Source organism: Anguilla anguilla, chromosome 8 (genome assembly GCF_013347855.1).
Source record: "Anguilla anguilla isolate fAngAng1 chromosome 8, fAngAng1.pri, whole genome shotgun sequence".
Classification (NCBI taxonomy): Eukaryota; Metazoa; Chordata; class Actinopteri; order Anguilliformes; family Anguillidae; genus Anguilla; species Anguilla anguilla.
In genome coordinates this window covers 34,754,732-34,766,256 of record NC_049208.1, presented here as the reverse complement: position 1 = coordinate 34,766,256, position 11,525 = coordinate 34,754,732, and the positions used below count along the sequence as shown (strand labels likewise).

The window sequence follows — 11,525 nt, the reverse complement described above, 5'->3', positions numbered from 1 at the left end:
TTATAAAAAATAGACATTTGTGCTTCTGGTGTTTTTGTGCAAAATCTGTAGTGATACCACCAAAAGGCCAGCCCTCACTCTGATGAAATCACAATTATGTTCTTGCCACTGAAATACTTTTGGAATACTCCCAATAATTCAAATAAGATAATAACAATAGAATTTTTTGTGTTAATTGAAATAGAATATATCTTATTTATTGAGTCAGTGGTTTAATTATAAATAGGTTTCCATTCCTGTCTGTACAGTATATTTGACACATAAAATAAAATAAAGCTAAAATTTATTGAGAAACCACTAAGAAATATTACACGAGTTTTCTTTTCATGAAAAATACAATTATAATTAATTACGAAATTACTATATACCAATTTATAGGAGACTCTGACAGAGACCAGATGGAGGTGATGAGCGGTTGTGTGTGAAATAACTGATCTGGAATCAGTTAAGGAGGGGCAGTCCCAGCTCTGGAGGCCTGCTGAGAGGAGCAGTGATGTGTGAGCGCGCTCAGTGCAGTTCTGTGCAGCAGGATGTGTGCTCTGCTCACACTAACCCCCTGGGGACGGCCCAGACACCTGGCCACAGTGCTGCTCTATTCCCAGATTGAGTCAGTCCCACTGAGGGACAGCAGAACCAGCCCCGCCCTGCATATGCAAATCTGAGTTTCACCCCCACAGCTTGCAGTTTCTCAGCCCAAAATACCCCACCACTGAGACAGCTGTTTGAGCATGAGGAGGTAGAGGGCTCATTTTCATAGTTAGCTAAAAATAGGATGTGTGTGTACCTTACGTCTGCCTTAGCGTGAATCTCAGATTAGAGATTTCACATCTGAGGGAACTTGCACCCTTACTTATCTGTGCAAAAAAATAATGTGATACTTAAATTTTAAGTATCGCAATATAAGAAAACTTGAAGTGTCTATAATCATAAATACAGCGAAATCTAAAAATTCAATTGTGCAATGAAGTGAGAAAATATTTTTTAAATGAAGATAAGCAGCCAAGTAATAATTATGCTTTCATTTTAAATGCAATGATGAATAAAGTAAAGAAAAATGCATTCTCAATTCATAAATATTTAAAAAACAACATATTCTTACAAAAATTTGATGATTACAATTTATATTTGTATTTCACATTCTCCAAAGATTGTCGAAAAAATAGTATTTTCTGCATTTTAAAAAATTTTCAGTGGCTTCAAGGAGTGTTTTAGTCATTTTGTGTTTCCTTGTCATATCATGGAGTGAAAATTTTAATTGTATCTGTTCCACTTCTCGAATGTAGAAAAAGAGGTCTCCATAACTATTAAGTTATGGGTTAAAACATAATTTTGGAGTTAAATAATTGAAATAATATTAAATTAGTCCTGTTCCATGCAGCAGCAGGTAAGACTGCACGCATTTCTTCTCCACTCAGATACTTCTGCTGTTTGGTGCATCAGAGGGGTCTCTTACAGTTGGTGACCTGACACTTGACGGGTATCTGAGGGGTTTTCTTACACTTTTATATATTCCATCCTTCAAATTTCCAGATACACAATGCTGCATTTATTCAGCAAACACAAACAGGTTTTGGTAATACTAACCCTGTACTGACTCCATGCCTGAAATATAATGGATGCCTGTGCAATTGAATACATTAAGCTCAAGGGATATCAATTCAAAATGAATGCATTGATATCTTTTGAGTTTAAAATGATGTAATTTAATAATATGGGAGCTTGTTATGGAATTCTGTCCATGCTGTATCATGCAAAGTTGTGTTTAAATTGAATAACTAACGAGAAAATTTGAAACTTAAAAAAAAAAGATGATTGTGCCAATCAAAGAAATACTGTCGCAGAAACTAATAAATTCTGTGATTCAGTGCATCGTGGCTGAGATGTCACCAGGATCCCATTTGAACAGAAACACCTTTAATTACATAAACTCTAATGTATGTAACTCAAAATACCCTTCAGACAGCAGTTCATTTGAAATCCCACTCATTCCTCCTTTAGGAGAAAGTACACATACTCTGCTTAGGGTGAACTCCAGGTGATCATTGCTCCTTGTGAGTTGATATACTACGTGTTTCCTGTGATGCTGTGGTACAGTAGTGTGTTTGGTTCAGCAGCAGCTCTGCTATGGGTTCTGTGCATGACACAGAGTAGCTCCTCTTCAGTACAGAGAGGAATAAATTTAGGGCAGAAGCTCATTGTCGCCCCCTACTGGTCCACTGGCAATATGTCCCAGATTAGTGCCTCCCCCCTCAGCACCTGCAGTAGGTCCCAGCTGCAGCAGTGCAGTCTGACTGAGGGAGGTTTTTGTACGGCTCTGTATCACTGTGTGAACACATTGCCACTGTGGTAACTCTGACAGTAATAATCTCCTGCATCTTCAGCCTGGACTCCAGTGATTTTCAGTGTAAACTGAGTCCCAGATCCACTCCCACTGAAACGATCAGGAATCCCAGACTGGCGACTTGTGGCAAGATAAATCAGAAGTTTAGGAGCCTGACCAGGTTTCTGCTGGTACCAGCTGAGGTAGCTGCCACCGAGAACACTCTGACTGACCGTACAGCTAATAGAGACAGCGTCTCCCAGCTGAACAGACTGTTGGAGTCAGGACTATATCTGCCATTGATTCTGAAAAAGAAACGGAAATGGATGTCAATGCACATTGTTATTTAGTAATTTGCAGTATTCTGGTAAATTTGGCTCGTCTGTAATGGCAACTTGCTTCAAAACAGTTGTTTTGTGAAAAGAAAAAATAAAAATGTGAACTATAACTAAAACCTCAAGTTAAAATAGTTCTGTCTTTCTCACCTTGTACAAGGAGTCCCAGCATCACCAGCAGTAAAAAGTTTGACATCATCATAATGCTGCCTGTGTCAGTGTCTGTGAAAGGACTGGACAGTCACTGATCAGCACTGGGGGTCTTAAAGTGTGTGGAGCAGTGAGGCAGGACAGGTATGCAAAGCCCCTTCCTCTATACAAATCCTGTCACACACAGTTAGAGGAGCTCTGATGTGTGAACAGCAGTGGGTCTGTAGAGGGCTGGAACACGTGCTGTTTTTACCCTGTTAAATGTTTAAATGTCAGTCTTACTGTTTGTGTCATTGTAATGTATGATTTTGGACAAATAACTGGTGAAAAAAGGCTTGCTGGATATGTCTCAACATTGTATAAAATATATGTTGAATAAATTCACATTGCATGTTAGTATTGCAGTTTCTTTATGGGAGATCAGAAAGTCAAGGACATCAGTTAGGCGCTTTGAATTATTCAGTTGAAGTATATCCATCTGGAATTAATGAAAACTGAAATACAATATTATTTTGAATGTTTCCTGATTTATCTCATTCTCAGTTTTTAAATTGCATGATAAATAATGCTACATCAATGCACATTTCATGTTCCACCTTCATCTTTCAGCTATATCATTACATTTCTTTCACAAGATTACAGCAGTAACTCAATGGGTTTACAAAGGGAGTGATGCAGTATTCACTGTCTGTATGGTGTGTGTAAGAGCCCTTATGTGTCCTGTAGTTACACATGCAGATCACCCTCATCTCTTCTGAATAAGGTGAGGCACCCCACTGAGGGTGACTGCTTTACTGGTATTCATGACTTTAATTCTGTGTGAATCAGACATGTTTGCTGGTTTTACATTCCCTCTGTTTGAAAATTCTAGGCACACAATGCTACATTTGTTCACTGAACTATGACATGTTCTGGTTTTGTTAATCCAATACCTAATCCAAGCCTGAAATATGATGGATGCATGTGCAACTGCTTCATGTCCCTTAAGTTAAAAAAATCCCCTGACTAATAACAAGTGACTTTTTCATTGAATTTTATTCATGTTGTTTTGTATGAAGTAAGAAAATGCTTAAAGGGTGATAAATAATAATGATATTTGCTACTTTTATCCTTCGTAAAAACCGAAGGCAATGTGCTTTGGAATCACTCATTTGAGTCACACAATGACCATTTTCACTGATTATTACAAAAATGATGATCAGTGAAATCAAAAAAATTATATCTCAAAAACAGTCAAATCTGAGACTGTGATTCAGTCCAGCACAGCTGTTATGAAACAAGGATTCCACCAGAATACATGCACCATTAATAATTAATCATCATGAATGAACTGAATACATACTCATAATAGCTTTCTGGAAGCAATTCATTTGAAACCCCACTCATTCCCCCTCTGGGAGAAAGTACACATCCTCTGCATTTGGTGGAACTCAAGAGCAATATGGAGATGATTGCTGCTTGTGAGTTGATATACTCTGTTTCCTGTGATGTTGTGGTACAGTAGTGTGTGTGTTTCAGCAGCAGCTCTGCTATGGGATCTGTGTGTGACACAGAGCAGCTCCTCTTCAGTACAGAGAGGTGTGCATTCAGGGCTGTGGCTCATTGTCGCCCCCTACAGCCCAGCTGACAGTACTGGTGTTCCAGATCAGTGCCTCCCCCCTCAGCACCTGCAGTAGGTCCCAGCTGCAGCAGCGCAGTCTCTGTGCAGTCTGACTCAGGGAGGTTTTTGTACGGCTCTGTATCACTGTGTGAGCGGCGTGCTATGACTCTGCTGACAGTAATAATCTCCTGCATCTTCAGCCTGGACTCCAGTGATTTTCAGTGTAAACTGAGTCCCAGATCCACTCCCACTGAAACGATCAGGAATCCCAGAATGGCGACTTGTGGCATAATAAATCAGAAGTTTAGGAGCCTGACCAGGTTTCTGCTGGTACCAGTGGAGGTAGTGGTTGCCACCTCTATTAACGCTCTGACTGGTTGTACAGCTGATAGAGACAGTGTCTCCCAGCTGAACAGACCGAGCTGCTGGATCCTGAGTCAGAACTACATCTGCCATTGATTCTGAAAAACAAAATATGAAAATGGATGTCAATGCAGATACATATTTCAGATAATGTGCAATATTCAGGTTAATTTGCCTATAACATAATGGCAACTGTTGTGAAAACATTTCTGTTGTGATGTGTAATCAAAGAATATGTGAACAATAACCAAAATCACAAGTGAAAATGCACCCATTTTTCTCACCCTCTACAAGGAGTTCCAGTATCACCAGCAGTAAAACGTTTCAAAATTATGCAATGTAAATGCGAACAAAAATCAAAAAGCCAAGTTACGATGGATCTGTCTTTCTCACCCTGTATAAGGAGTCCCAGCGTCACCAGCAGTAGAAAGACTGACCTCATCATACTGCTGCCTGTGTCAGTGTCTGTGAAAGGACTGGACAGTCACTGATCAGTACTGGGGGTCTTAAAGTGTGTAGAGTAGTGAGGCAGGACAGGTATGCAAAGCCCCTTCCTCTATACAAATCCTGTCACACACAGTTAGAGGAGCTCCGATGTGTGAACAGCAGTTGGTCTGTAGAGGGCTGGGTTACATGCACTATTCACTGCTGTTTTAACCCATTGTGATGCAGGGACTGGGTGCCCCGCCCAGCTGTGCTTGTTTTCTCTCTCTCTCCTGTCACCTCTCCCAATTTCCAGTGTCTGCAGGATCATGACAATCGGTACAGCCAGAGGCCAGAGAGAAGCAGCCCAAACAGAACCGCAGTAATTACACCAGTTCTTCAGTGATTGGGAGCAGGCTCTTCCAGGAGGGGCTCCAGCTGCAGCACTTAGACCCCTACCCCACCTCCTGATCAAAGGGTCACTGCCCAGAGCCTGGGGCCCTCACTGTGGGACTGCTTCACTAACGGTGTGTGATTCTCCCCACAGATGCTGACTGTCTGTGGCCCTCAGTGAACCCCAGGAAACTGGGAGTCTGTTCTCACCTGTAACCCTTTCACTCCAGCTGAAGAAACCACTACACAGTTTTTTTCCTTACTGCTTAACTTCTGTGTTTATCAAATACAAAGCTGGCAGCATTAGACATTATAAAGATCTCAAAATGTGCTATTACACATTTTAAAGCTCTAAATGATTTCCAAGCGTTAATAATGTATGTTTTCTTCAGTTCTGTAGTTGGTATCATTGTGAATAATTAGCCAGGCACTGGGATTGGGAAGTCCTGGATTCAGAGAGCACTGCTTCACTTTCGCTTAGATTTACATTCAAATCTGGATTTTGCCTTCACAAACACAATTTGACAAGTTCAACAATGATAAATCCCAACTTGCTAGAAGAAGTGTAATGCTATCATTTTCATGTAAAAGATAAGCACACACATTAATTGAATACAGACTAGAATTTTGCTCTAGTTAATTGAATACAGACTAGAATTTTGCTCTAGTTTGAGATGACAAATCATATTTGAAAGCCTACATCATGAATGAAAACATTTATTTCAGATCCTCGATGGACACAGTTATAACTCCATCCTGGATAGTGCTGAAAATCATTCACTCTCCCCCAATGTGTGTGCTGTTACCCACCATGTCTTTACTGCAATGCACAGACTCAGCAGCACAGGCACTGAGCTGGAGGCCTGTGCATCTTGTGCAGTTGACACAGAGGCAGGAAGCAGGCAGCCTGTGGAGGACCAAATAACCAGAGTCACTCTTACATGATGAGGCAAGAACAGCTGAGCCAACTGACACCCTCCCTTTCTGATCAGCACTATGGCCAATTACACACTGGCCTGTGGAGTTACTGGCCAGTCAGGAGCAGCACCATCAGAATTCAGCACCAGATTGAAACTTCCACTTATCAGCGTTATTACCTCAGGGATAACAGTGGTGCTGATGAAGGAAAAAATTAAAATGAAGTTAAAGTGACCATTGGCTAAAAATGTTTTCTTTTTAGGTTGTCTTCGAAAAGAGGTCTGAGTAAAATTTTTTAAAAATGTGAAAAGAAGTTGAAGAATAACCATTGTGGCTGTCCATGGTTACTGAATGTCTGTGGGGTTCAGGAATAGCAGGAATCTGTGACTCCATACAGGAGGTGATGAGGGCTCATCTGCTCATATCGCGCTACTAGTCCTGTCACAGTCGCATCATTTAACATTTCGTCTGAGTCAGGGCACTTGAATTACAGAATGGGTATTGAAACATATTTAATATTAATATTTCAAACTTAATGATGAGGACACGAGCTATACAGCTTACAGAACAGCATTTTAATTGTTCTACCAAGATTCTCCAGCAGAGGACTTTCTAACACTACTCAGTCTGTTAGTTCAACGATCTGTACAACAAGATCAGATCAGGCAAGTTTTTGTACGGCCATTTAATCAGACTCAATCACTGTGGTGGACTTTCGGTAGCGGGACCAAACTGGAAATCGGCAGTAAGTGGCGACACAACCCGACTTTCTAAGCTTTTTCCACAAAAAATTTAGAAAATTCGAGCAGATTTTACCAGTTTTAACGAAGTGTTAGCATGGTAAATTACACATTTTATCCCATTCAAGCTGTTTCAGTAGTTCAGTTAGACGGAAAAAAAACAGTAAAAGTAAAACTACATTTGCAGAGGATATAGTGTACACAAATCAAAGAACATGTAACATGTAACAAATGCAACAAACAAAAGCCACGTAAAGTCAGAAAGAATGAAAAAAGGCAAAGGCAAACGGCTGTCTCTTGAGTGTGAGGTTTTTGTACGGCGGGTAAATGAGTCTGCATCACTGTGGGTCACTTTTGGTGGCGGAACAAAACTGTCAGTTGGACGTAAGTAATTTCTCTTTCAGACCCATCACTATCAATTTTTGTTTCATTTTAAGATGCTGCAATTTTCCGACGATATAAATCAAAATTCTAATAATTTTTGTGATGCGTGAATTAACAAAAAACAGTAGGCTTAATTACTATTTGCAAGATTGGCAATTGATCTCAAATCCTTCTGAATTAATTTTAATTCACTTCACAAATAGCTTTTTTCTCATTGTAAGCATTCCACATTTTATATAATTCAAGCTGAATCAGGTGTTCAGCTGGACAGAAAAAAGAACATGCACGTGAAAAGCTCAACAAAGTAGCTAAGCTGCGTTTGCGTAAAATATTTAAAAATCAAAGTACACGTAACATTTTAAAAAATGGTCAGAAAGAACGGGAAAGGGTAAAGGAAAGCTGTGTCGCTTGAGTGAGAGATTTTTGTACGGCGGGTGAATGAGTCTGTGTCACTGTGGAGGACTTTCGGTGGCGGAACAAAATTGTCAGTTGGACGTAAGTAATTCTCTTTCAGATCCATCCTTAGCGGTGTTTTTGCTTTCTTTTAAAATATGCTGTAAATCTTCCGACGTTAGACGTTGTGAATCGAATTGCTAATCATTGTTGTGATACGTGGATAAAAAATTCTCAAATTCTTTTTAATCTAGCCATTTTTGACTTCAGTCTGTCAGTCTTCGGGTTTGATACTTAGATGACAGTACCGATTGTCAGATGCAGTCCATGCCTTTTCGATGTTGTGCTCCAGATGGACTAAATAAATTGCATTGGTGTACTTCACGTCCATATGATCACAACGGCTTTATTGATTTTTGAACAGTCTAATGGTATTAATGGTACAGTCGAAGGAACTACGAACATCATCGTTTTCTCAGTGACATGCAATGCGACTGTTATCCACGTAATTAAAAATAAATAAATACAATAATAATAAGTCATGTCGTAGCATTCTGTAGGCTACTGAATATTGGTTTCAGTGCTAAAAATGTGAGAAATTTCCATTTTTGCTGAATTAGTTTTTCTATTTGATACATTGTAGTAAGGTTTAAGAAAAGTTGGTAATGCTGTTTTCAGACTGCGTGTTTAGTTCATAAATGAGAAGGAACACAAAGGAAACTTCAGAAAATGTGATTCATTCTGTAGATTATCAGTGTTTAATGCCATTATGCATTTATTTATTCTTTCGTTAGCAGATATTATTTAGGGAACTGATTTATAATTTACAAAAGCAGGTCAAGCTGTACAAGAGCTGGAGAATGCAATTAAACCTTTAATAAAGAGTTCCGTTGCAGCGCAAAAAATTCTCATTATAAAGGGCACTCACAGTTTATAATAATAATAATTATAATAACTAAAAAAAAGCAGACTGAATATTTAATCGTGTCAGGATGCATTTTATTCTGCAATGTGAGGTGAATCGGGATAAACTCACTTCAGCCACTGCCTGAGTATAATGCCTGATAATTTCTGTATCACATTCATGTCTCATTGTGCAGACAGAATGATTGACACATGGGGGCATGTCCACTGTCTGACCTCACTGTCTCTGCCCTGTCTCCCAGGTGACACAGTCCCCACCCTCACAGTCCTGCCCCCCTCCAGTGTGGAGGTGAAGCAGGGGAAGGCCACACTGGTGTGTCTGGCCAACAAGGGCTTCCCGTCAGACTGGACTCTGCGCTGGAAAGTGGACGGTACCAGTAGGAGCTCGGGCGTGGCCGGGAGCGCCGGGGTCCTGGGGAAGGACGGCCTGTACAGCTGGAGCAGCTCCCTGACTCTCAGTGCGGACGACTGGATGAAGGCGGGGTCACTGACCTGTGAGGCCACACAGGGCTCCCAGGCTGCCCCCCCTCAGACACTGAGGAGAGCTGACTGTGCTGAGTAGGGCGGGTGCAGGCCCAGCTCACACACTCTGATCACACTGTGTTTACCCTGCTCTGCTCTCAGCCTCTCTGCTCCTTACTGCTGCACACTGAGCTGGGCCTGTGTGTGAATCCTTCCTCCAGCCTGAGCTGTCACTGCTAATGGCTCACATGTGCTCTGCTTGTGTCCTCAACAAATATGCATACCTGCCTTCTTATTTGTGTTTGTGTGATTTTGGCAATAGCTGTTAGATAAAAGTCATTGAAATAATAAAGATTCTTTGAAAAGTTATTGTTTGACTGGCTGTTATTATAAAAAGTAGACTTTGTGCTAGTGGTGTTTTTGTGCAATATCTGTAGTGATTCCAGCAAGAGACCAGCCCTCACTCTGATAAAATCACAATTACATTCTTGCCACTGAAAATATTTTTGCAATAATCCTAAGAATTCAAATAAGATAATAAAAATACAACTTTAAAAATGTGTTAATTGGAAATAAATATATATCATTTATAGAGTCAGTGGTTTAATTCTAAATAGGTTTTCATTCCTGTCTGTATAGTATATTTGACAAATGTATTGAGACACCACTAAGAAATATTACATGACTTTTCTTTTCATGGAAAATACAATTATAATAAATTACGAAATTATTATATACCAATTTATAAGAGACTCAGCCAGAGACCAGATGGAGGTGATGAGAGGTTGTGTGTGAAATAACTGATCTGGAATCAGTTAAGGAGGGGCAGTCCCAGCTCTGGAGGCCTGCTGAGAGGAGCAGTGATGTGTGAGCGCGCTCAGTGCAGTTCTGTGCAGCAGGATGTGTGCTCTGCTCACACTAACCCCCTGGGGACGGCCCAGACACCTGGCCACAGTGCTGCTCTATTCCCAGATTGAGTCAGTCCCACTGAGGGACAGCAGAACCAGCCCCGCCCTGCATATGCAAATCTGAGTTTCACCCCCACAGCTTGCAGTTTCTCAGCCCAAAATACCCCACCACTGAGACAGCAGTTTGAGCTTGAGAAGGTAGAGGGCTCATTTCCATAGTTAGCTAAGAATAGATTAGAGATTTCACGTGTGAGTAAACATGCACCCTTACTTATCTGTTGCTGAAAAATAATGTGATACTTAAATTTAAAGTTTAAGTATCACAATATATGAAATCTTAAAATGTTTATAATCATAAATACTGTGAAATCTAAAAATTCAATTGTGCATTCAAGTGAGAAAATGTTTTTTAAATGAAGATTAGCAGCCAATAAATAATTATGCTTTCATATTAAATGCAACAATGAATAAAGTAAAGAAGAATGCATTCTCGATTCATAAATATTCAGAAAACAACATATTCAAACATTTGATGATTACAATTTCTATTTGTATTTCACATTCTCCAAAGATTGTTGAAAAAATTGTATTTTCTGCATTTCAAAATGTTCAGTGGCTTCAATGAATGTTTTAGTCATTTAAATGTTTCCTTGTGATTTCATCGACTGAAAAATTTTATTGTATATGTTGCACTTCTTGAATGGAGAAAAATAGGTCCCCATAACTGTTACAGGTTAAAAATATTATTTTGGAGTAAAATAATTGAAAAATATTATATTAGTGCTGTACCATGTAGCACCAGGTAAGACTACACTCAGATACTTCTGCTGTTTGGTGCATCAGAGGGATCTCTTACAGTTGGTGATCTTGACACTTGACAGGTATCTGAGGGGTTTTCTTACACTTTTATATATTCCATCCAAATTTCCAGATACGCAATGCTGCATTTATTCAGCAAACACAAACAGGTTTTGGTAATACTAACCCAGTACTGACCCCATGCCTGAAATATAATGGATGCCTGTGCAACTGAATACATTAAGCTCAAGGGATATCAATTCAAAATGAATGCATTGATATCCATTGAGTTTAAAATTATCAGATTTAATAATATGGGAGCTTGTTATGGAATTCTGTCCATGCTGTATCATGCAAAGTTGTGTTTAAATTGAATAACTAACGAGAAAATTTGAAACTTAAAAAAAAAAAGAT

At 39.6% G+C, this 11,525-nt stretch overlaps 2 gene segments (V, D, J or C); one reads left to right on the top strand and one right to left on the bottom strand.

The window, feature by feature from the left end:
* Positions 1-4,546: 4,546 nt before the first annotated feature.
* LOC118233520 lies at positions 4,547-5,278 on the bottom strand. The segment is given in 2 exon segments: positions 4,547-4,866; positions 5,162-5,278. Coding segments are annotated over 2 exon segments (372 nt in total).
* Positions 5,279-7,473: 2,195 nt separating this feature from the next.
* On the top strand, positions 7,474-9,774 carry LOC118233496. The segment is given in 2 exon segments: positions 7,474-7,626; positions 9,186-9,774. Coding segments are annotated over 2 exon segments (438 nt in total).
* Positions 9,775-11,525: the final 1,751 nt, after the last annotated feature.